The sequence below is a fragment of the Empidonax traillii genome, unplaced genomic scaffold (genome assembly GCF_003031625.1).
Source record: "Empidonax traillii isolate 1590-97213 ecotype Southwest subspecies unplaced genomic scaffold, ASM303162v1 scaffold164:size861626, whole genome shotgun sequence".
NCBI lineage: Eukaryota > Metazoa > Chordata > Aves > Passeriformes > Tyrannidae > Empidonax > Empidonax traillii.
The window spans coordinates 166,560-192,772 of NW_020955357.1; the positions used below are offsets into that span (position 1 = coordinate 166,560).

Genomic DNA, 26,213 nt, shown 5'->3' on the forward strand with positions numbered 1-26,213 from the left:
TCTGGGTGGATTTAATGCAAAAAGTAATAAATAGTGGTACCTTATAAAGGCAGGATTCTTTTGGACTTTTATTTCAGTGTGTGTTTAGGCAGCTTCCTGAGCTCAGTACACATGCCCTGCAGAGCCATACTCCCAATCTGTTTTGGATTTGAATTAATTAAGATCAGTTCCCATTTCCTTTTCTTGATTCATTCATTTAATCTGTTTTCATATAGGAGATGTACTGCAGTCACCTGTTCCCTTTCTTAATCTCAGCCACAGTCTTTTACCTTTCATCTGTGCAATTTAAATGTTTCCTTCCTTTACCACAGTGCTGTAACTGGTTATACAGGGACAGTATGGAGCAGAACTGCTGAACAGGGAATCCTCATCCAGTGGAAACTCTGCAATTGACAGGCTTTTTTGTCATGAAACAGAATAATAATAATTATATGTAAAATAACAATTAGACAACCTAAACCAAAGCAGTAAATGTGTGTGTGCACGTATACGTAAAGAAATATTCCATGTTGGCTCTTGTAGGTCAACAGTTTTAATGGTAAATGAACCTACTTTTCCACACAAAACTGCTTGGTTTTTCTTCACTTTTTTTTTCTTTTCTCAAATATACAGGAAAAGCTGTTTGCATTAGCTGACTGGATGTTATATGTGTATCCATGTGTTTTCTGTATGGCTCTGTGGTCATGGGAGAGGCTGAGGAGTCCTGGATGCCATTCAGTGTTCTTTTTCAGCATTGCATGGAATTGGTTTCCAAGGGCCATCTTTTCAAAACTAGACACATTTAACCATGTTAGGGAACTCCACAGGCAGATGCTCTTGCCTAAAATACCTTCTTCTTGGCTCTCCTGTTGAAAAATGAATCCAGATGTTTCCAGTTTTCTTTGGTATCAGAGCTATAGAGGGACTGCTGACAGTTCTATTTTTGTGGCTTCCTGGCATTATAGCAGAAGGACAAAAGATTGGATTAAAACTTGACACAGAATACGTAAAGAAAGTCTAAAGTTTTAAGTTAGATTATAAAGTAACCATCAGTGATTGTCATGATTTGTTCCTAATCTGCTTAGAGCAAAGGACTTATCTTATGTTGAATTCTTTCCATGTTCTCATCAAAAGCCAAGTTCTTTTTACAGATATTCCAGTCTCTTCAGCTTTCTTTTCTGGTGTCCTGACTTCAACTCTTGCTTTGCCGTTTTCCATCTGAATCCAGAATGGTCTGTAGTCCAACATAATGGATTTATTCTTTTGTGTTTACTGCCCCAATACATACCATATTGTACATCCTTGTCCAAGTCAGTGAATTTATATTCGGTTCACAGGAACAGTGTTGTCAGTTCAGTAATTGGATGAATTGGTTACTTGCCTAATGCAGCATTAGGAAGAAACACTATATCAACTTTTACAGCCCAATGCATAGGGGATTCAGCATATTAAAATCCCAAGTTTTAAGCTTTATCATGGGATAGATTTATAATGTTTCCTTCTTAATTCAAATATAAATCTCACATGAGAAAAACTGGTTCAGATTTATGGAAATTGTTCTTTTGGCCCTTGTAAATGATATTATTAATCTTTTGTGTACTGGGGTAGGATTGCAGTAAGGCTGTGTGTGTAAGGGCTGCAGGTGCAAGGCTGTAATGCTGAGCCAGAGTCAGGGTGTCCCTGGGGACCGTGTCAGGAGGACAACTTTGGATCGTGTACTCGTGCCAGGGCTTATTCCCCTTCTCCAAGGGGTGCCTGGAAAGCAGAAGCAGTTGTTCCTGTAGCACAATAGCTCAAGCACACACACCTGCTCAGCTTTATTTTTCTTCAGGGAAGTAGGCAAGAGCAATTAGTTCTTCTTTGTGACATTCTCTGTTCAGTGCTCTTGTGCCTGGACTGCATGTGCAGATGTGGTGAAAGCCATTTGGCCTCCTCAAGACTGGAGCCCTGGGAAGAAGCAGCTGCTGAGCTGAAAGAGACCACAGCTAGATTGCACAAGGGAGCTTTCTGTAGGGTTCAGCTCAGGGCCTGCACAAAGAGAGACATACATTAGATCATCTTTGTCTGGGCAGAGAAGCTGGAGGGAGAAGGGAAAGTTGTAGTGGGACATGGCATGGTCTCTCACAACTGCATGCAGGAAAATGTGGCTGCTCCAGTAAAAGCTTCTGCCCTGGTACAGTTAGAGCTAGACCTCCTTGGCAGGAGAACATACAGAGCAGCTTGGGGGTCACAGTCAGTTCTGCTTTTGTATGTATGGCCAGTCTCTTTGCGAACAAAGAACCGGGGAAGGTCGTTACACCTTCCAGCCTGCGCATTGGATTTTTTAGGTGAGACACAGTGTGCGCGGAACTGAGCCCACCCTTTAATCCTGAGGTTCATCTGCCGGGGCCAAGCGAGCTTGGACGGTGGCAGCGAGGTCCTCAGGATGGATTGCCTTACAGGGCTAACGAGCTCCATCTGCCCGGGGAGGGGCAACACCTGAGCTAAGAATTGACATCCGATATGGTTTTCTTTGACTCAGGGGAGCTGGCTAAAGCTGAATAATATTTTTATGCAGTTTTATACAGTATTGAACGCTCCCGCTGATGTCAAGGGTTTTAAACTTTATCTGCAACTGTTACCTGTAGGAGAGCTGAACAAACAGTATCTTACCTGAACACTACAGCAGTCATCAGAGGGAGTGTGGAGATGCTGTCTGGGTAGGAGACTCTCATCCTTCTCCTCTTCTCCACGTGCTCGAAATATAATCAGGAGGATGCAGAGCCAGTGGTGGACCTGTAACAATTTGGGATGTCAATACAGTTCTATAGGAATGAGAACAATCTTGCCCTTACAAGTGTTAATTAATGAAATATTTTCTCACCTTAGTTTGTCCTGTGATACTGTTGAGTCTGAGGTGCACAGTTCAGTTATGGTATCAGCCTGAGTGAAACTGGTCAGAGAAGCAAGATAATGTTTTGAGAAGAACTATACAAAATAGACTTAAATGGTGTAAAACCTACAGGTTTATACTTGTCTGCATGGCTTGCTTTGGTCAACTTAGCTTAATGAAGAGAAATACAAGAGAAGGTTAGATACTAATATTTTAAGATCTAGATGAAGAGATACTACTTATAATTAATGCTCAATATAGTGAAGACATAAAAACTGGGTGAAAAAAAATAAAGCTGGAGACAGAATTAAGATATTATAAGTGAAGCAAATTAGCTATTGGAATATTTTCTGAAATAAAACTTCCCTTGATGGGCTGCTGTGTCATCATTTACCAGTGCTGGAAGGTGCTTCCTGTGCCTCAGCAGTTAGTGGTTTGTTTGCATCATGGAGCGTGCCACTCTCCCCAGCAAGTTTTTGCCATCCACTTCTGTTACCAGATTCAGTTGTGTAAGTACTTAAACAACTCCACGAGGCTCTTTGCCCCCGGGAAGCTGTGCAACGGTCTGTCAGAAAATCCCCATCAGCTAAACTTGGTTAATGACGTGTGGTCTCCTCTACAGTTTTAAATTTACACTCTTTTTTCCATTTATTTGCTGCACTGGGAGAGTTCTGCATCTCTACGTTTCTGTTGAACTGTTTCTAAGATGTCTCTCACAAGATTGCCTTTCTGCTTGTGTCCTTCAAAAGCCTTCTCATAGGCTCTATTTTTCTGTTGTGTCATTTCAGCATCTCCTTGTGATCCACTGCTTTCAGGGTGACATCCATTTCTCTTTCCAGGCACAAAAAGAGGGAAAGCCTCACATTTTCCTAATTTCCTAAGGCAGAGGAAGTGGAATTTACTCTGTGGATAAATTCCCAGAGCTTTCATGCTTTTCCCAGAGTTGCAGCTACAACCAGAGTAGGAAGGTGTATGTACACACCCACACCCACTAGTTACTGCAGATATCACTATTGTGGGGTTCTTCCAGAAATAGGTATAGATAGGAGGCTTTTATCATGAACCTGGTAGGTGTGTGTTGGCATGACATTTTTTCCCCTTTTTTTCTTTTGTTCCTCTTCCTCGAGACAATCTGCTGCTGCTGCAGTTTATGACGCATAGGAACAAAAGCTTGTGTCCTCTCATTTCACATGCTCAGACCCACTTGAAGTACCTCTCTCTCTCCTGCATGGGTGGTGAAAGTCAGACCTGCCTACAGGCCCAAAAATACTCAAGTTTCTTTTTTTAAACTGTGGGCTTTATGTTGATGCTAAGTGTGTGTCTGTGTGGGTGCCTGTGCTCCCCTTGCTGCTACAGCAGCGAAGTACCTGGAGGAAAATTTCTCAGAACCATTTAAGCTGTTTTACTAGTGTTGGATGGTTTTGAGGTGCAGTGCTGTGCTCAGAGAAGTGCCCAGTTCCCAGGTGCTCTCCCCCTGGAACAAAACCACAAAACAGTTGGCTGTGGAAGTTAAACCTCCGTCAAAAGATAATCCATCTGACCTGCATCAGAAGCAGCTTTTGGTGTGCTGTGTTTCTGTTAAACATCTGGCCACCTGAGGTGGCACTGTTATGCTCTCTGAAGGATTTATATGACTGGGATTGACTGCATCCCCTGGATCCAAAAGGCAGAAAGGCCCAGAGGTAGCATAAACCTGGTGTTTGGCTGAGGTGTGAACAGGCAAGCTGGAGCTCACTTTCTCCACAGGGCAGATCCTCAGATGTTGCAAAGTGTCCTGGCTACTGGAATTGTAGACACTTATGTCATTCAAGATCTGTCCCAAATGCTTAATAACAACCAACCACCCCTGTTTCCGGATATTTTCTTTTACACATCCTGCTTGGTGAGAACTTACTGCTACTAGAATTTTGCCGTGACGCGTCTCTGAAATGCAGATCCAAGAATGCATTTTATACGTTTATGACTGGCAATAAATCTCAAATCATTTGAAACCACTGGTTTAGCCAGCTCTCCCTGTTTGAGAACAGCTACTTCACCTTTGTTTCTACTGCGTGGTTTTCAATGTGTTACCTGTTCAACTCCTATGGAGCAGTGCTGTGACTAAATCCCGTAAAATCCATTGGCAGCCTACAAACGTGTTGCAAAACATAACCTTTCCTCATAAGGCAGCAAAGACCTGACATTTCTTTTCAGACTGCTTTCAGCTTTTAATATTTAATATTGCAATAATCCATTTTCTATCATGTTCTTTTTATTTAATGAGTTGTTGAAAATATTTACTTTCTTCTCCAAACATCGCTGTCTTGTAATCGCTCTGGAGGCATCTGGAACTAAAATCTTTGATGCTCTGTTTATCTGATTTTAGCTCAGTCAAAATTTCTATCAGAGAAGTCTGGAAATCATTAAGATAATTTATGTTTTCCATCTAAACCCATTAAAATAATAGTGATTGTAATTCTCTAGGCTCAGTGTATGTGTGTGGTTGCTTTCTAAACTTTGTCATTTCCAGGATGTTCTCATAAGCTTGGCTCTCCTTTTGCCTTAGTGTGGAAGTACAACTGCTGAGTTACAATCATTATCTTACTTTGGCTTGATACTGGAAGAGAGATATGAAAAAGGATTACTGAAATTGGTGAAAAACAACCAAGAAGGGGAGAATTTCAGACAGAGTGACAAGATCTGGGTTCAATTCCTTCTTCTCCTGCAAATTGATTTCTCTCAGTTTTTTGTCTGAAAGTGAGGGATAATTCTCCTTTTCCCCCATCCTTTTCTCAGTCTAGTATCTCCAGAATGGAAGATATCTTTGATACATGCATATTGCGTAACAAAAACTGACTCCAAAATATAGAGATAGGGTCAAGGGGTCCTAACTTCTTGTTAAGATGGATGACATTGCTGGGAAGTCAGCACTTCTTTGGAATTTGGGGGGGCACCTAACAAATATCTCTACAGTTCAGGTTTATTTCACAAATGCATTCCCAGACAAATTCATGTTAGTGCAACCTTTTAACAACTGTTGAATAATATACTGAGGATTTTGGGGTAGCCAACACCAGCAAAAAGTTCTGGCATGTGGGATAAGTTTAACCTTTGATAGAAATGTCAGCTTCTGTCAAGATCATTAAATACTTGTTTAGTCTTCTACAATATTTTTGTTCATTTTCAGTTAATAAAATATTCAACAGAACCTACTAAATTTCTTTCTCTCCCACATGGTTAAGAGGAAACTTTTGCATGCAGTGAAAATTGTATAACTAACTGTAGGCAGTTTGGAAAATACAGATATGAGAAAATATATTAACTGGGAGCCAAGCCATCTAATTTACTGCCAGGATTGGTCTTCTGAACTAAACAAAAAAACAACTATATTTATTACTGTAGCTTAATTAAGTGAATTAAATTTTTTAAAAGTATTTGGGACCATCCATGTTGTGCTTTCACAAACAAAGCCAAGTGCTCTAAGCAGAATGAGGGAACACTGTGTCTAGATGGTGATGGTCTGTCCCTCAGCAAATGCTGTCATTTTTTTTGTAATGTGGCTGTGGTACAAGTCTAGGAACCCAAGTCCAAGATTTATCACTGAGACCACTACATTTTTAAGCATAAAGAAAGTGTAAGCTGTGCTCTAGTCTCTGGCTCTTGGAACTGTCTTTTCAAAATCCTGTATTTAAGCTAAAACTCTTAAGATATGTGTCTATATACTTTGGCTACTGATACACCTTGCCTACAAAACAGTAATCTGTAAATAGTGTTCTCTTCTATACAGTAGGCATTGATGAATTGTTTTATGTTAGTCTTCAGATAGAAAAAAAATGTATGAACACTTGCATAGTGATAAATGGGAAAAAAGATAATGGTTAAAGACTATATCACAGGTGACTTGATGTTACTGTGAAAAACCTGGTCTTTTTAATGACAGAAGTACAAAAGATGTAGAATTGCATTATTACTGTTATATCCTCAATAACCACATGTAGCCCTTTCTTTCTAGGTAAGGCACTGAGCCCTGTGATAGAAAGGCAACTGCAGTGACAGATGATTTATATTTGTTTATTTGCTCGTATTTATGGTTTCAGCTAAACAATTCACTATCATGAACTCAATTTTCTCTGATGCAGAAAAACTAATTTTTCCACTTTCTGTAGCTGGAAAGTAGGGTGGTGTTACTAACATTTTGGTTTCTTCACCAGCAGTAGCAAGTAAATTCAACCTGGACATTTTAAGATAAAAGTATGTTTTGCCTGTGCAAACTGCCACTGAGGCTGAGATACCATTGTTGCAAAGCTTAGAGCAAACAGAGCAGCTGTTTCAGCCCAGTTTAAACACGGTGAACAAGAGTGAAGCATATTAACTCCAGCTGTGTACTGATAACAGCTGGGAAGGAAAATCACTGCAAGGGAACCCTAAGTAAACTAGCAGGCTTAGTTATCGTGAGTGTGCCTCCAAGGGAGGAGCAGCAATGAAAATCTGATCCTTAGAACCATGGAGGATTTAGTGAGAAATTCCCATGCCTCTTTTTTTGCCTCTGTGAAGATGCAGAGCAGGTTCTGGAGTTGGTGGCGTTGCCTCTGAAGATTGTTGATGCAGATCTCATGCTGCACTTACATTCATGGGCAATTTTGAGATCAAAGCAAGCCCTCAGTGATGGGTTCTGTGCATCCATTCTCTGTAATGGTGAGCAGAATATTGCACCCCTGCCCTGTCTGCTTAGAGACTATGCAGTAATCTCTCCAGTAGCCTACATTATTCCAGAATAATATGTTCCAGTATTCAGGCTACTTCTGAGGTTTTTGTATTTGAGTCACTTGTATTTTGCTCTGTTGAGCACAAAGAGCAGTAGAAAACTAGAGGAAATGATAAATATCACTCAGTGGTAAACCCAGTAAAAATTATTCAGAGAAGTTGTATCAAAGCAAATATTCTCTTAGGTCCTTGTTGCAGTAGAATAATGGTTTACTTAGGTTTGGGTTTAATGGGAATATATTTTAAGAATTTCCTTCTAATCGATACTTTGCGATAGCTTACAATTAAGAAAAATTCTGAATCAGTTATATAGTTGTAGTACTAAACCTTCATTGTATTTCACACTGGTATTTTAAAGATAACAGGTTAATGTAGGGCTTCCTTGTGAAGATCTCAGTATCTCAGTGACTGCAAAAGCCCAAAACATAAATAGCAGTACTGGAGGTACTCTGTGTTTTCCTCCTTTATCCTACTTGTCTTTCCCATCTCTTCAACTTGTGTTCATGTTCTGTTCGGTGTCTTCTAACCTCCGTGGAGTTAGAATCGTGTCTTGGGTATGTTCTACTAAGAACCTTGTGTACTTTAGATGGATGTAAAAGGACTAGACTTACACAGCTAAGGTTTTGGACAGGAGGCAACACAGCTGTCTGTGTTCCTCTGAAAAGAGAACATAAGGATATGAATAAAGACATTTAAATGAGGCCAGTTAGCATTGTCATAAAGTTCTTTTAATGTTAACCAGCTGTTAGAGACTTGTTCTCATTCTTTAGTAGATTACATGCCTCTTATTTTGCTGAAAGTCAGCGTGCTCTATTTCTGTATGCACAGCAGACAGTTATATAATAAACCAGGTCTTCAGTTTCATGTGTATACAATTATGAGAAAGCAGTAGTTCCTCAAAGAAGGCAGTTTTGGCATCATTCATAAAGAGTGTTTTCAAGTTAAAAGTATGGATTATGTTGAGTGAAAAATGTAAACACATATAGATGTATGTGAAAATAGTAGAGCAGTGAAAGAGGATAGGAGAAACATGAACAGGAGAAATGGAATAAAAAACACATCCTGCAAATGACTTGACAAGACCACATCAAAACAGCTTTAAAGTTGGGTAAACTCTAAAGCCCAGTGGCACACACAAATATGAGGAGAATTTTAGTGTCCCCAAAAGACAGAGGACCTGTCTGAGTGGATCACTGGAAGTATTTGGATGCTATATGTTAGTTATTGTCTCTTTCCTTGTTATATAAAAATAATTTGTCTCAGAGAGAGAAATCTGATGGCTCTGATCCTTTAATGACTGAAGTAACTTTATCACTGACCTTGGGACTGTGTCCAATAAGCAGTTGCATATTAAATAACCAATACTATTGCATTCCGATTACAGCTATTCCCATCTACTACTGTTTGGTTTATTGTGTTTTTCAGGTTTGATTGCTGCACTGGAACTTTGATTGTGGTCCCCTCTAAATTGCAACACTGAAAACAATGGCAACAGAATATATAAAAACATGCTGCAAATGGTGTTTCTGCATGGAAAAGGAAAAAAATGACCGTGAGTTCTGACATAATGACATCAACTAAAGGTTTTGCTGTTCTGGTTTCATTAATAGTGAAATTTCCCATTAATAAAATGACTGTGTCACCTTGGTAAACTTGATTTTTTTTACAACATCCAAAATTCTTTCCATATGTCCCCTTGGAGATTGAACACATGCTTTTAAGTGTCATGAATTGGAACTAAGAAATAACACTTGTCTAGAGTCTGCTCTTTGCAGTCTAAAATACTTTCCAAAGAAGCCAGCTTTTTTACCCAAGGTTGTGTAAAGGTTTTGTCTCTCTCAAACTCTCAGAATTTGAATGCTTTTTTTTTCTTTTTAGCTCTGTAGATTTACTGTCAGAATTTTCTCTGCTGTCTCAGTTGTTTGAAGAACTCTTCAATGATGCAAGTGTAGCCTTTGTGAAAATTCACGTAAGAGGAAGGTAGCTATAAATATAGAAGCCTGGGCAACAAAGAGTTTGGATCAGTACAGGTGTCAGGAGGAAGAATATCTTTTCCAGTTGCTAGTTCTGAATGCAGTAAAACTGAATCCTAGCAGCTGTTAAGTAATGTATCAAGCACAGATACTATTAAATAAAAGGGATTTGTTCCTAGTATTGTTCAAAAATTAATGCACATGTGGACTGTCTGTTTTCCTTGCTCTTTATTTTTAGCAGTTTCCATGGTGCAGGACTCTGAAGCAGGAGCTGCAAGCAAGCCAACTATTGTAGAGAAGCCTCCATTGTCTTCTGTGTCAGTGAAGCGTCAAGTTGGCTGTTCAGAGGATTATTTGCTTTCTAAACTGCCCCTGGATGGTCAGGAGGTACCTTTTGTGGTCCCTCCATTCAGACTGTCTTATGTACAGCCGAAGAACCTTCCTAGCGTTTCACATGCTGGAGGGATTAAAGGTAAAATACAAACAGCATTGCTGAAATAGTTGTTTAGCTTCTGCTACTCCTTGAAAGTTATCAAGTGTTCCTACTGAAAACATATGTTTGTAGAACTTTTCTAGAAGCCTGGTCTTGTTTCAAAGAATCATAGAATATCATTAGTTGCAAAGGACCCACAGAGGTCATCAAAGTCCAACTCCTGGCCCTGCACAGGACACCCCAGCGTGTGCCTGAGTGCATTGTCCAAATGCTTCTTGATCTCTGGCAGGCTTGGGGCTGTGACCACTTCCCTGGGGAGCCTGGAGAGCTTTTTTTTTTCTCTCTGGTCACCCAGAGAGATTTTGGGAAGTATGTCATCCCACTGTGAATCTCTGTGATGTTGCATGAATAACACTGAAAGGGATGATTGCACACCAATGTTCATTCTCAAAAGTAATGGAGGACACCTAAGGGAAACAGAATCTTTAGCAAAGAATTTGCTGGAGGCAAGGAAAGACCTAACACATCCCAGCATCCAGATCACTCAAGTAAAAAGAGGAGGGTGGCCTGGCTTTCATGGTTAATATACTGATATGTTTTAACATACTAACACATCTTCCTTTTCAAATTTTGCTAACAGATGGCATGCGCTACTACTTGGCAGAATTTTTTGTCCCTAATATTTCCTATTTCCTGCTTTTTTTCCTGCTTTTTGGGAGGCTGGGGACACAGATCTCCATGGTACGAGGTTGCACATGATGTTATGATTTTTTGCTTCACGGCAGTCTTGTGTTTCAACCTCTGCATGTTAGTCCCATACTCAAACAGCCAAAATGATGTATATGCAGTTTAGACACAGTGGCATTTTAAAAGAACAGGATCCTGACCCAGTAACATGAGTTACAGGGCATATGCTATCGTTAGGCTTTTAGTCCTGCCAGAAGATGCCTAGAATTAGGTAAGGGAAAAATTTGGCACAGGGACATACCTGAACAGTTGCTTTTTCTAGCATTTCCTTGTCTCAAGGATGTCATAAGCTGGGAATATGCTTTTCATTCCATGTGAATGTACTTCTTTTCTGGAGGTGGAAACCTTAATAACTGAAAAAAGTCAACTACCTGTTGCATAATAACTAATGCAGCACTATGTAACTTTTTCTAAGTTTGTGTGGTTTCATTCCCACCCTTCTCTCTCTCCCTGTGTCCTTGCCATTGCTTCTTGTCTCCTCCTGGGGGCCTATTACCAAACTTCCTCCTCATCCACCACTGCTGGTAACACTGGCACCAGAGCCAAGCTAATCAGCCCAGCAAAGCTCTTCGGTGTAGATTGGCCATTCTGTGCCTGATATTTTTCGTGGGCTTTACTTGTGATGTCTCACCAGACATGAACAGGCCACTGAACAGCTGGAGGTAGAACACGTGAGGCCCCCCCTCATCTCTGAGCCTCATCTCCCCATTGCTGCTGCCTGCTATTTTGGTAGCTATTTCTTTTAAGTCCACAAACGGACATGCTGTGGAAATGCAGGACATGCTCCTGATAATCCCCTTTCTTACTGGGTCTGGGTTCAGACTTTACCTTGCTTTGTCCTATTTCATCCTCAAGATACTATAAAGAGAAGTCCAGCAAGGACTCTGAGGCATGGATATTCTCCGGGGAGATATGACTAACAGCATTTAAGTGAATGTTTTCTTTGTTCACGCTGTTCTACACAATCTTATCAGTTGGTGTCTGCGTTGGGAATTCTGGTTCCTGGTCATTTCTGAAGGACCTGGTGTAGAGAGTGGCCCTTAGGCTATAAGCTGGTAGATCTTCTGGCAAGATGACCTGACTCTTCGTAACTGTCTCTCTTGAGCAAATATTTTAAATTCTTGGGCAAATATTTGAAAAGTAGCTCTTATGTCAAGTAGGCAACTTTCATTTCTATTTCCAGATATAAATACTTAATTTTTTAAAGTACAGCTTTCTAAGCCTCATTAAAATTGTGTTTAAAAATGCAGCATTTAGTTTTCAGGAGATTTACTAAATACAGTGAAGTGTGCTGTCATTCCTTCCTCACGTTAGCCAAACCACCAGCATACTCAAAAAATGTATTTAGAGTATTTTTTTCTTAGACCATTGTTAAATATCTGTAGAAATCCAAGTTCTGCTCTCAGTTCCACTCCATTTTCTGTGCATGTCTGGCCATTTTCCTTTAGTGAAACAGGACATTCTCAGTGTTAGCTCCTGGCATCCCTTCTGAAAGCAATTAAGTTCTGGCAGCCTTTCTCTTCACTACTCGCTGCACTGTGTCTCATGCTCTCACAGAAGTAAGCTAGCAGGAAGAAGTGTGCTCCTGGTCTGGAACACTGGCTTTTCCATCATCTGCTGTGTAGCAATTCTTTATGGCCTCACTTGTAGCGTTCATCTTAATTTACGTCATTCCCCAGCCCATTATGCTTGAATTCGTGCTTTATTGTTGCTCCTGTTCCATCTCAGTGTTTCAGTTATTCCTTTTCACTTCACCAGCATGTGAGGATTTTACAGCAGTGATAGTTTGCCTCTTATGGTGCAACACACTTGCAGAAGGCACTTTATTGTGGGGTAAATAACTTTTTAAGAGATAAGTTGAAGTCCAGGGAGGTGAAGCGAACAAAGCAAATGTCAAAGTTTGGCAGAATCCATGTCATCCCATTCTCAAATGTACTGTTATATATGGCTTCTTTTCACTCTAGACAGTAAAGAACACTACAGCAGTGTTCTTCACTGTTTTGCTGACCAAGATCTATGTGTCCTTTTCTGAAATGATTATGGGCTGGGTAAAGGGCTGGGATTCAGGCATTCTCAGATATGTCTACTTGTGCTTCAGCCAACAATTCAAGTCATTTTGGACCAGTGATTTTGCCATGGACAGACTTCCCATGGAGACTAGATAAACAAGGAGAATGCAGTCACAAGCTGCATTATCTTTCCATATAAGATCTTCCTGAAGGTGTTGGGGTCCATTAGCTGAGTGGGAATATCCTGGGAATAGGTAGCCAAATAAATTGGAGGTTTTCTGTACACAGGGCCCTAATTTTCCTGTTAATTTCCATCTTGCTGTCTGTCTGTGGAGCCTTCTGTATTTTAACTACTTAGGCATTTACTGCAAAACTCCAAGTATGCATAGTTTTTAGGGCCAATTAAATTCCAATGTTTGCTCGCACACTGTGAAAACCTGACATAATGTGAATGTGTGTTTTCTTTTTCTTTTTCTTTTTTTTTTTCCTTTATCCAAAGTAGATAATATTGAAATATTTTGTCCTTTGCCCTGAAGGCACTCTGCCTGCCTTATGAAGCCAGGCAGCGTGTGTTATGTCTGGAACTCTTGCATTTGATGTTTACTTGTGCTCCACAGAGTCCGCCAGGGCCTCATTTGGTGAGCGGAAGGCAGAGCTGCACGGCGTGTACCAGTGGCCCCGCTACGACGTGTACAACCCCTTCTATTTGGAGCACCGGGTTTCGCCAGATCTGATTAGGCGCTTCCAAGCAAAATCAGATAACAGGAAATTATATGGATCAGGTGAGGAGGACCACACCCTTACTTTTCTGTCTTCCTCCCTTTTTCAGGGTTTATAGGTAAGAGGGGAAAAAAGCCATTAGTCTACAGAAGACAGTTCCCAAGCCAGTCTGTATGCTTCTTGGATGGTGAATCAATCTGTAGAGCCAGCTCTGCTGAATTTTCAGCTGTACTGTTACTTTTTGTCTTTTGGGGGCATCAGAAGACTCCATGCATCACACAAAGGTAGAGAAATGGGTGAAGTCAGCTACTGTAGCTGCTTCTGATCCCAAACAGGATGCAGTACTGGAGATTTCAGCTCCCAGTGTCAGGAGCAAGGGAGCCGGAAAAAGGAAGGCAGGCAGTATGTTGAGTGGAGGAATGTCTGAGGAGTACATGCATGGGAAGAGAAACAAGCACCAAAAAACATTCAGGAGCAGATGATAAGAACAGGTGCAAAATGGGACATGATGCTCTATACCAGCTCTTCTGTAGTTTGCTTTTGAAGCTGCAGAAGTGTCCCCACTTCTTGCTGTATGTAAGAATGGGGGAGGGCTGCACGATAGTAAAAGTTCAGATAGAAAGTGTTTGGCTACCTAGGGAAAAATTATCTTCTGTGCTGCTTATTGGTATATGTATCCTCTAATGAATGCTGTTTAGACTAAAGTAGATGACTAGGTGTTGTTTGTGATTTCTAAGGCAAATACATTCAGAAAACTCAAACACTTGAAGGAATGTACTCGCCTCTCCGTTAAATCGGAAGCTGGCAACAGCATGCCTTTTTAAAGATGTTTTATTTAGAATGGTATATCATGCTTATTTTACAGCTGGGGGGAAATGTCTCAGTCTGTGTCCTGTTTCAAAATAACTCTGAATCACCATAGAGACTACATGAAAAGACTACTCCATATATTTTTTTAAGAGAACAAAACACATGTAGAGTTTTAGCAGCCTTTAACACATATGGTTTTACTAGGCTCTGGAAGCACCTGTGGTGGGAGCCAAATGGGTTTTATAAAACTGTCTTGAACATCTTCCCTTCAGTTCATCATCTCTTTTTCCATTTTTCTTCAAGCAGAGTAAACACTTTACTAGTTTTGTCTTACTGAGTTTAAACACAAGAAAGGTTACTCTAGTGTGTCTAGAGTACAGTTTTAAAAGGCCTTCTTCCTCCAGAGTTTTTTGACAACTGTTTCAGAAGTTAGATGATTCTCTTCATGTGCATCTGTAGACTATTTAGGCAAAACTCTAAGCCTAGTTTGTTGCAGCAAGTGTTATGATACTTTTCATTTGTGTGGGTTTAGAACTACAGGATGCATTTATTTGGAATGTATGAAGTGAAATTTTAGAACTTTAATATGAAGTCCCTCCTCTTCATCTTAAAAAAAACCCCACATAAACAAACTGAAAAATAAATTTATTAATGTTTTCCCATATTCTAGTTATTATTGATAAACAACATATTTTTATGGTTAAAATTTTTCTGCTTTTTTAGTATTTTCTTCCTTGGGAAACGAAATAATTTTTCTGTATTCTCTCATCTTGCAATAACCATCATTTGTTCTTTCTTTTGATAGCAATAAAAAGGACATAGATTTTCAGTAACGAGAGATGTAATTCTGTTAAGATAATGATCAGTGGATTGCAGTGGAGGTCTTCTGCAATCCCATAACACAGCATTGCAACAAAAAGCAGTTCATTGCATCAGATGGTCCTAGAAGTTAACTATGCTCATTCATTTCAGTATGAGCCATTTTTGAGTTGGGTGGCTTTAAAAACCTCTTGAACATCGCTAGATTCAGCAGATTCCTGAAATAGTGGCATTAGTTCAGCTTTCACTTACTGCTGCTGCATAATTATGCATAGAAAATGTCCTTTAGCTCTGTATTGAGTTGGGGTCAAAAGAAAACTGATAGCATCTACTTAACCACCAACTGCTGAGGAAACCACCCTTCTATAAAATAAAGATTTTGTGTTTGTGCTATAACAGGTACACGTCATCTTAGAGTTAAGATTTGCTTTGTCTGAGATCTAGTAAGGATGTGGAGTGTGGTGCTTTGGCACAGTAATCAGCAAAGCCAGGAAGATGAGGCCAAGTTTAGCAGGTGGCATGATTTTGCCACTGGAAGCTTTACTGTGGAAAAATGTTGTTCCTTGGATGTAATTTAGCTTGGTTTCAATTCTACCATAGGTCTACTTAAGTTTTTTTCTAGCAATGATGCTGACGTGATTTATATTATTCTCTTGGTCTTTTTAGTTAGTGATTTAAGATCTAGTACTTTGCCTGGATCACTTGATGTGAGTCGTTCAATGTTTGATCTCAGAAGCCCACCTCATCGATCCATGAAGGTGAGTTCCCCTTATAGCTATAACTTAGGCTATACTGAAAACACGGATTACTCGGTGTATCTGTTCCTGTTGCACTGTGTTTTCAAAGTAAATACAAGGGCATTGTATTGTGCACTGGAAGGACTAGAGGGGAAAGTTCAACATCCTGACCAACTTCAAGAGGCCTTTTCCTGAGGCTCCTCTGACATGCTCTTCTGGCCCAGAAGGGCTGTTGAGAAACCCAAGCAGGCTGTTAGGCAGGACAAGACAGACAACAGTCATGGTTCCTCCATCAGTGGAAAAGTGGAACACTGTAAGTTTCCATTGACACAGAACACTACCTTTTTTTTTTTTTTTAAGTAATCATCTTTTAGATAGCAATGAACTTGTGTATATATATATATCCATGAGCAAAACAAATCTGTGCTGGTCAAATGGGTCCTGTATTAGCTTATTGTACCAAAACAGTAATTGATGGTGGATTAAGAGACTAGTAGGGAATGAGGCAATTATTTGAAAATGAGTGGTTTGTTTTCATCATGTCTTGTCTGATGGTATAATCTCTCTGGGTTTTGCATCTGTTGCTCTGAATTAAGTGATTTTTTTTTTTGTCCCCCCACCAGAGATATGATTCAGTCTCCAGTGTACCCAGCAGTACTTCTTCCAGGAAGGATTCACAAGGCAGTAACAGGAGTCTGGGTAATGTTTTGTTTATTTACCTTGTAATGAAATATTAGAATAGAAACATTAAGCTGTTTCTATTGTTGGTTTGTTGTGGGTTTTTTGGGATGACTCTAACTAGCAGATCAGTTTGGAGATTACTTTGCAATTTGAAATTGAGTTTTGGACTTGCCCCTTCCTGTTGTCAGGAGACTGAGCAAATGAGACTTTGAGTAGTTCTCATGCTTTTGAGAAATTCATCCCTGGATTCACTACCCTCATGAACTAAGAAATTACAGGCATTCTGTTAGGGTAGAATGCAGCACTAGGTCACAGGTCTAGTCCTTCTTCATCTCTCAGTACAGTATTTTTCTATGGGAAGTGCCTGAAATCCAGTACATATATTACGGTGGTAATTAGACACAAATATTGCATGCAAACCCAGTATCCTTATTTATGAAAGAATGCTGAAGAAGTGGAGATGCTGCAAAACAAACCTTCAGAAATTAATCAAGTCCCCACGAAAGTCACTCTGCTAGAAGCCAGAATTTCTCCCAGTCTCCTCGAAAAGAAGACTGGGGGCAATGACCTAGTTCTAGTCAGGACAGAGAAATGCTGGATACTAAATGCCTCTTCTGACTTGGAGAAAGCATAATAGTAAAATGTTTACTATGGAATTGAAGTCTGAGAAAGATAAACAGGAGGCCAATTTATAAACTTAACAGTGGAAGAGATTAAGGGAAGTGATAGAATATAAATGTGTTCTGGGTGTCTCAGGCATATGATTTTTTTCTTTCTAAAAGTTGTTTGAGTACAACAAGTTGTACTTCAGTAGAGATAACTCAGGCACATGTATGATTCTTCATGTGGACCTCTGCAGGACCAGGAGTTGGACTTGAATGATCCTTAGGGGTCCCTTCCAGTTCAGGATATTCTATGATTCTGTTCTGTGAAATGTGAAGGCTTTTAGCTATGCAGAAGGTCAAGCTACAGAACTTGGTGGATATTTTGTCATTAAAATGTAGGTACTAAAATATTTCAAACTTATTTTGAGAGGGGTTTGCAAAGATAAACAGTCCCCCTACTAACGAGTTCTCGTATTCCTGGAATGAACATTTAAGATACCACATTACTTCTAAAAACACTAATTGGCTTTCTTCCATAGATACTATTACATTATCAGGAGATGAACGAGACTTTGGAAGACTGAATGTGAAGTTGTGTTATGTTTCTTCTGTGGAACAGATTTGGATCACAGTTTTACATGTAAGCTAATATAAATAAGTTGTTTATTTATTCAAATTGCTATTTTACTATACTTAGTGTTAATTCTCATTAAATTTGGCTCTCTTGTTACTTTAATGAATACTTTTAGGAGAAAAATAAAATTACTTCTAAGTATTAATATAAACAAACTTCAGTCAAATCTAATGCTGGGCTTCAAAGCATCTTGCCTCTCCTTGATATTTTTTTCCTGTTACAATCCCTGTTCTACTTCAGTCAATACTAAGAAGTAATATACAACTCCTTATGTTACTATACATATGTTAACATGTTCTGGTTGTGGAGTGAGGAACTGTTCAGCATAGATTAGAAAGCTGAGATGGTCATAGGCTGGTCCTGCTGTGGACATTTTCCTGGGGAAATCTGAAGGCAGTAAATGGGAGCAACTTTGGAGGCAGAATTTAAGTGACTTCTGTGATTCTATGATTCTATGACTTTAAATCTAACAGTTCCTTCAGAGCAGAACCCTGATAGCACTTTGAGGGCACACAGCTTCTTGTGGCTCTTTTGTAAGCAAATGTGATACTGTTATGGTGATTGGTTTATATATTTCCAGGAATTGTGAGTAATTTTTAGGCAACGGAACTTTTAGTAGTCAGATACCTCAGGACTGTATCAAATGGTAAAAACCAGTCTTACATTGTCTAAACTGACTGTGTTTTCAATGTTGCAGTGCAAAGACCTGTGCTGGCCTTCTAGCTGCGGGGAAAATCCTCGTATCTGTGTCAAGGGAATTCTCACACTGCCCAAACCAGTGCATTTCAAATCTTCTGCCAAGGAGGGCTCAAGTGTAAGTAGAGTCAGGGAAAACACTGAGAAATCTTTTTCCCAAGGAAAAAAACCACAAACATTAATTGTAAATGGATTCTTAAAATGGATGAAACATTCACTCCTATGCCATGTTTGCTGTGGTAATTGCCTAGATGTGGGTTACTTCCCCCAACTTCTCAAAATCCTATTAAAAGCCTCATTACTCTTCCTCCCCCTGTATCCTCTCTTGAATTGCACTGTTGCCCTCCTTCTCTCATAAGGCTGCAGGACAGATGCTCAGAGGGGACTGAGCCATGAGCTGCTGGTCTTGGCAACTCCATAGTGGGGAACCAGAGGAAGACTGGGCATACCTGTAGGTGCCCACTCATCCCAGGGAAGGTAGCTGATGTACTACTTCTCATATGGCAGGAGACAATATTAATACTTTGTCTTTACAGAAATTGTAAGAATTTCTTGCATAGGACAAGATTCCTTAGAGGCAGTAAACGAATATTAAGGGGGTGGAAGAGAAAGCAACATAGACCTCCCATAATGTGAGCCAAAGGTGAAAGAAAATAAAATCAGTTGGAGAGACTGTAGCAAAAGGCCACCACAGAATCTGTTATAACAGTGTGTATGTGCTGCCGTAAAGCTCCAGAAGAGATGGCCACAACTCGTTACAGTCGTGAAGAATTATCCAGAGCTTTGCCCCTGCCAGAGTGCAACAGTGAGGGGTGAGTCTGTGCAGGCTTACCACGATAAAAGCACGCTTTGCCATGGCAGCCTGAAATGGTAGTTGTGAGCAGTGGCTATAGAACCAAGACACCTTGCTTTCTAGGTTTTGGGCTCAGTGGGACTCTCTTAAAATGTGATGTTACTCCTCTGTTTTTCTTTCTAGGACATTGAATTTATGGAAACTTTTGTATTTGCTATTAAACTGCAAAGCCTGCAGGCTGTCAGATTGGTATTTAAAATCCAGACACAGACTCCCAGGAAAAAAACAATTGGCGAATGTTCCTTGGCACTGCAGGAGCTGAGCTCGCAGGAATCAAATCATTGGCTGGAAGTCTCTCCTCCTTCCAAAGCACCTGTAAGTGCCAATACTGTGAAAGTGTGTTGTTATCTCACCTAGAAAGAGTTGCTGGAAATGAAAGTAAAGTAATTCAGTAGTAAAAATGAGAGGGTTTATTTGTTTTTCTTTTCCCCACGTCCTTGGGAAAGGCATTTTGATGGGGAAAAAATGCAGACTTTTGAACTCTGCACATAGCTGTTCTGGTCATAAACTGCAGCTGTTTCTAGGAAAATAGCTAGAGCAGACTCTTCCACACCATGGCCCACAGCTTGAGGGAGGGGCATTCTGGGAAAATGTTCAGCAAAGGACACTGGGTAATTGTCTTTTCTGACCAAAAAAGCATCAGAAGATCCTTAGCACTCACAGCAAGAGCTCAGAGCAAATGGAATCTGCTTTTGTTGTGGAAGAAAAGTGCTAAGATCTTCAGTGGCTTGAAACTGCAGAGACAGACATATATTTAATGTTCACATTGCATGCTGTGAAGTAATAATTCATACAGTTCATTTCCACTAGAGTAATAAGAAGCAGGTGGTTTTCACAGTGGGATTTCCTTTCCCCCTACCCTTACTTTGTTTGTTTCTTTTATAGATTGTGTCTAGACGTTTGTATTTTCAACAAATTAAACTTGAATTATCAGTTCAAAAGCAAATTTTATTTTTAGTGTGTCTGAGTAAAATGAATGATACTCTTGATTTCAAACGCAAGCTACACTTGACATTTTTTAGTTCTAACAAGAATAACTATATTGCTTCAAAAGCAGAAGGATTAACAGAGAAAGCATTTTAGAAAGTGTTTCATCTCAGTGCAAATTTCTGAATCATCTCATAGTATCTCTCTCTGTGTATTGGCTTTCCTCACCATTATATCCAAGAGCCCTCCAGCCCTGTGCTACCCTGTGAGGCAGCAAACAGTCCCCTCCCTGCCAACAGAAAGCCAAAGCTGAGTCGAGTAAGTGGCTTCTTCGCAGGGTTACACAGCAATTCTGCGGCTGAGCTGCAAAGAGAATTTGGGTCTCTTTGAGGAACTGGAGCCTGACTTCTCTTTACCTGACCTGTTGTTCTCTCACTTGGTGCATTTTGCTTCACTGAAGTGCATTAAAACTTGAAGGGAGCCAAGACTAGCAGAGTCCATTTAAAGGGAGGCTGTCAGGAAAGGTGGGTCTCCGTTGGCCTTTTCCTGTTGCTCTTACAGTGTTCTGAGTATGTTAGTCTGACAGGAGAGCAACAAGGATGACACAATCAACTTTGCCACTAGCAAAAATTCTAAAAAAAAAATAGAATAAATAGACTGGAGATCTTGGTTCATTCAGAGTGCGTGCCAGGTAGGGGTGTAGGCATATAAAACACAAGTGCTTCCATAACACAGGAAACTCCACAGTGTGCAGTCACACGAAGCATTCATGACAGGGCTTTGTATCTATGGAAAACATTGCTTATATCTCCATATTGCAAAATTCAGAAGCGTGGGAGGAGAACTCCGATGGTTTCTGTGTAGGTGGAGCACTCTTGGTCTCTCACTTCCACACCCAGGTTTAGTAGAGCTGCAGCAGCATGTCTGGTCTTCCCTGCCTGTGTCTGCTCTTACCAGTGCAGACTCTTTCCCAGGTGAACACTGAGGACTCGTTTATTTGCCCCCACCCCTGGCTGCAGCCCACGAGGGCCGTGGGTGCACTGCACATAGGCAGTCTGTCAGCAGAGCACAGGCACTGCAGCTATGACAAGTGCAAGAGGCACTTACTGTGCATCTGCAGGCTGTGTATGCAGCACATGCTCATGTTTCCGTCCAGGAAATCCCAGATAGAAATGCGGGAGCCCAACATATGACAGAATTCCTGTGTTTCCTGAGTTTATAAGCAACTTAATCCACATGTTATGGCAACATTCTTCTGCTTGTAGGTGCGCCGTGCAGAACTTCAAATAGGAACTTGTTTTCAAGCAATAAACAGGAGGATACAGTTACAGATTCTTGAAGCCCAAAACCTTCCTGTTTCATCTACGCCACTGTCTTCAAGTAAGTTACATCAGCTGTTTCATGCCTCCTGTCTAAAAAGCATTTGTAACAGGTTAATTGCTGATCAAATGGGTTGGCAGTTCATAACATTCTTTACAAACCTCAGACTAACATATTGTGCAGTCAGTTTCCATTGCCAAGGCTTATTTTCCCAGATGTCTTACTTGATTACTTTTTGTTTGGTTTGAAGCTATGTGTTTATGTATTTTGGAAGATTTTTATCCCAGTATTAATCCTGACATACAAGAGCATTAGCTTGCACTTGCTGTTTGGATCCCATGTTAATCAGTTCAATATTACTGAACATATTCTGCTTGTGTGACTAGTCAGGAAAGCTATTGTACAGCTCTTTTGGCCAGACTTTTGAGAAACTGTTGCAATTTGAACCATACATATGGATCTTGTTGGTTCCTGTTTGAGTGTGTTTGTGAGTAACCCTTTGTGTGCTGTGCCTTTTTCCTTCCCTTTTGTGCCAGATTTCTTCGTGAAAGTTGGAATGTTTAGTACAGAAGGGATGATCTATAAGAAGAAGACTCGTCTGCTAAAGTCCACTAATGGCCAAGTGAAGTGGGGAGAAATGATGGTTTTTCCAGTTAGCCAAGCAGAACAAGGAATTAGCTTTCTCATCAAGCTCTACAGCAGAAGCTCAGTGAGAAGAAAACACTTCCTAGGACAGGTTAGTTTCTGCTAAATAGCCTGATCTTTTACTTAAAATCCAGTTCCACAGGTTTCTTGGTATGAGTTTTCAAACACTTTAAATGCGGTGGCATATAGCAAAATAGTAAATTCTAGTAAACTCTTCTGGATGTAACCCAAGCAAGAATGGTACTGGTTTCTTAAACAGGCACTAACATCAGAATAGGAGTTGACATTTGATTTTTCTTTTTAAAATAAATCCTAAAGTCAGTTTTGTGTGGAGTATTACAGTCTGAAAGATTCCTTCCAAGAGACACACCGTGTCCTCCTTGCCTCTAGGCTTTGTAAAGAAAACAAACACAGAGCACTCACAGGATCTCCACAGTCTACAATGTCCTGTACAGCAAGGGGGGTGTACACTTACAAACAGGTGTGTGTAAAAGGAAGTATCAACAACTACAATATGAGACCTCCTTCCTAGGAGGTAAAATCATGCTGAAATCGGTACTATATTCTAAGTATATGTGATAAATAATAGAGGTGTCCAAACACGAAGTATTTTTAGGCTTGTTTTTTTGTTTTGGTTTGGTTTTTTTTCAACAAACAGAACTTCAATAGTATTTCTTTGAAAGCATTTGTGTGACCATATTTATTTAACTACCATAAAACTTGGTAGTCTGGCCTCCTTATTCTCTCTGTCCTCTTCTCCTGGTTGTTCTCATTTACCATCATCCTCTCCCTTCTCTCTCTCCTTTTTTTCTTGGTATAGTGAGCCATAGCTGTTGTTGAAGTTCTCTGCTTTCTCTGACCCAGTTAGATGCAGTAGCAGAATTTCAATATATGCAAAAGTGAATAACGTAGAATTGATTTTGAGACCCCCAACTGTAATGTCCCATGTCAGACGGAAGACTGTGGTGTCCCTAGGTAAAAAAAAATGGTACTGTCCCATTCTGGTTGTATTTCTGTGCCTGGGGAACACATGCAGTTACAGGAGATGCTGATGTGCTTGCTATATGCTGTAGAAATTATATGCCAGCCAGGGTTATGTGAAGTTCCTCCATTTTTTGGAGTCTCATGTTACACGTCCCATCTTTCTGCAGTTCCTGTTGGTGGAATTGGATTTGAAACAGGAAAAGAAAAAAAAAATGTTCTTTTTAGTTGTACTACCCTGGGGAGAAAATAACTGGGTATGGTTTTGCAGTCCCTAGTAATATGTGAGGTCATCTCAGTCTGATGAGTTACATTTAATTCATGGATCTTATTTTTAGGGGGAGGAAATGAGCTACTTGTGCTCCTCAGAGATTATTTGGAAAAGGTTGTTTCAGCTCATGAAGGCAGACATTGCCACATAACACACGAAGACATAAAATATGGCTCAGGGAAAAATGTACTTTGAGCAATTGGCTGGGTAGCTGGAAAAAAATTGACTATAGCTGGATCTATTAACTTTGTCCTTCAGAGAATGATGTTTAATTGGATGCTGTTCCAAGCAGACAATACATAGATTAGGCTGCTTTTACAAGCATGTCTTTAATCATGAGCAAGATGTACATTGAATCTCTGTGGATGAAACATCAGCTGTCTGTGGTATTCTGGAAGACATTATTCTCACTTCTCAAGGACTCGTGCCCCAGCAGTGTAGGCTAAATGTACTTCATGGTCAAGGTTTCTGAGAAGTCTTAAAAGGACTCATTCTTGGAAGACATAAGGAAATGGAGTCCTGTAAATAACGATACCTACTTACATAAGCAGAATTCTTTTGGCAGTGGAGGCTGGTGATAATGTTGAGGGGGAAAATTTCCTACTTGTACTTCATTTCCCTATTTAATGGCCACTACCCATTAACTGAATACTGAGAAGAAACGGGCTCTTACTACGTGACTATGTGTGGTATGGGCATGTTAGTAAATGGAATGCAGGTTTGGCCCTGTCTGTGGGAGTGTGCAATTTTAAATGCTCATGGAAATGCTGGACAGCTCGTGTGGGGGATGCCAGATGGTTCGGGGCCAACTGCGTTCGCCACTGGCCCTGAGGAGCCCTTGACCCCAGCACGTGCACTTGAATAGAGCAAGGAATGCTTGACTTAAAACATCTTATTAAGTACAGAAACATTATGATGTGGTGGGTTCTCTAAACTATTTTAGAGGCTAAATTTAAACACAGACTCCCTGTGTTCCCAGCTGAAAGCCAAAATATGTTAGGATTAGCAGAACTGTATTTGTTGCTGTTATGCTTTGGTCACAGTCTGTATGTTATATCTTGTTCTACACTTGCATGTTATTTATTTGGAACTAGCAAAGGCTGAGCCTCTGTGTTATATCAGGTAAACTCAATTTTATTTTTGTTTTTGTTTCTTAATGCAGGTCTGGTTAAGTCCTGATAGCAATAACAGTGAAGCAGTAGAGCAGTGGAAAGATACCATTGCCAACCCTGAAAAAGTTGTTGTTAAATGGTACAGCATTGGTCCATCTTGAAGACTGGAGATAAAATTCAGAACTGATTTTTCTACAACAATTCCTATGCTGTCTAAAATGGTATAAATAAAAATACTGTCTCTGCAAGTTCAGAAGTTCTTCACTGCATCCTGCCTCTGTGGAAACTGGGGAAATTCACCAGGAGAAATACTGGCTAAATATTACTAAGAAGAAGACTCTAGGAACTGGGAAGAGTGTTCATTTGATTTCAAAAAATCCACCTTGAAAAAAAAGATTTTTGACCCTTTCAGGCTTCATAAAACCACAGAAATTCAATCTTGGAGAGAAGCAACTTGAATCAACTCTGTTTCACCAGTTACTGACATCATCCTCTTCTGCAGTCTTGTTTTTGGCAGATTCCAAAGTCCATGGGTATCAATCAGGCCAGTGGCTTGATCCTGGATGCCTGTGAGCCTCTGGGGTTGTTGACACCATTGGATCAGAGTAACGTTTGCTTGAGCGAGTGGGAAAGCTTGAGCAAGTGGCAGTAGGAGAAGGCATAAAGGGAACTACAGAACAGGGCCCCACCCAAAGGCTTTTCCACTCTCCATTTTCCATGAAGGGTTGTTCAGTACCCTGGCATGCCTGTAGCCTGAGTTTTCCCCCGTCCTTCTCTCGAAACAGAGAGATGGAAAGATAAGAGTTTCTCTGACTTAGTGATCTTTGCAAGAGGGGTCCTCCAGACTTGCTCTGTTTGGATAAATTCTGTTTGGAATCAATGGAATAATACAGAGGCAATGACCCTGCTCAGGAACAGAGCCAGTATTTTTAGATAAATTACTTTCTTATATAGAGTACTTACGTGTAAACCACTTCCTGTCTAATCAGCAAGGTTCTAGCATTTGCTTACATTGCCGAAGCCCAGACTAACATGTACAAAGGAGCAAAGATTTACTTACTTAAGTGCATTTTGATATTAATTAAAATGTAGCACTGTAAGGGACTCAGACTTTGTTTGAAGGATAGGCTACTACTGCAGAAGCACTTGTTACATGTCTATGATGCTGAAAAGTTATGTGTGGGAATATATTTTTATTACTTGTTTCTAGTAAGAAGAAATTACCGTATTTTTATTGCAAATTATATTTTTCCTACAAAATCCTAAGGTTATTTTTTCTATTAGTTCCCATATTTTCAGGGGGTTGTTCACAGTTATTTTTAAGAGGGGGAAATGTCATGTATATCATTGATAATATATAAATCTAAAAGCACAGACTCCATTGCACTAATTAACTATCGGATTGGAAAAATACCTATATATTCCATTAAATCTGTTGCTTACACATTTACTGTTGGCTGTCTGGACTGTACAAATATGTATATTTGTAAGGATGCTGAATAATTCCACCTTTCTTTGTAACTTGGATCCGGTTCCAACATCTGACAGGAACTAGAGTGGCAGTGAGAGCGCTCACTGCTGGAAGGTAAAGGAACATGGGGAGCACAGAAAAGACTGTGACAGGAAAATGTGTCCTCTTGAAGCAT

At 40.1% G+C, this 26,213-nt stretch overlaps 1 protein-coding gene across 5 annotated transcripts in view; it reads left to right on the forward strand.

Moving 5' to 3' along the window:
• Positions 1 to 24,801, forward strand: part of TC2N (tandem C2 domains, nuclear) — a 30,108-nt gene extending 5,307 nt beyond the window's left edge. For 3 of the 5 annotated variants that reach the window (XM_027885305.1, XM_027885304.1, XM_027885306.1), the window contains exons 2-12: positions 9,020 to 9,146; positions 9,806 to 10,039; positions 13,374 to 13,538; positions 15,772 to 15,863; positions 16,466 to 16,541; positions 17,668 to 17,768; positions 18,460 to 18,576; positions 19,435 to 19,626; positions 21,504 to 21,618; positions 22,095 to 22,294; positions 24,618 to 24,801. In XM_027885305.1, coding sequence (XP_027741106.1) covers positions 9,080 to 9,146; positions 9,806 to 10,039; positions 13,374 to 13,538; positions 15,772 to 15,863; positions 16,466 to 16,541; positions 17,668 to 17,768; positions 18,460 to 18,576; positions 19,435 to 19,626; positions 21,504 to 21,618; positions 22,095 to 22,294; positions 24,618 to 24,728 — 1,470 coding nt within the window. In that variant the 5' untranslated portion in view covers positions 9,020 to 9,079 and the 3' untranslated portion in view covers positions 24,729 to 24,801. Of the gene's footprint in view, positions 1 to 8,055; positions 8,149 to 9,019; positions 9,147 to 9,805; positions 10,040 to 13,373; positions 13,539 to 15,771; positions 15,864 to 16,465; positions 16,542 to 17,667; positions 17,769 to 18,459; positions 18,577 to 19,434; positions 19,627 to 21,503; positions 21,619 to 22,094; positions 22,295 to 24,617 lie in introns of those variants that run through there. The other 2 variants (XM_027885307.1, XM_027885308.1) reach the window with 2 other exon arrangements.
• Positions 24,802 to 26,213: the final 1,412 nt, after the last annotated feature.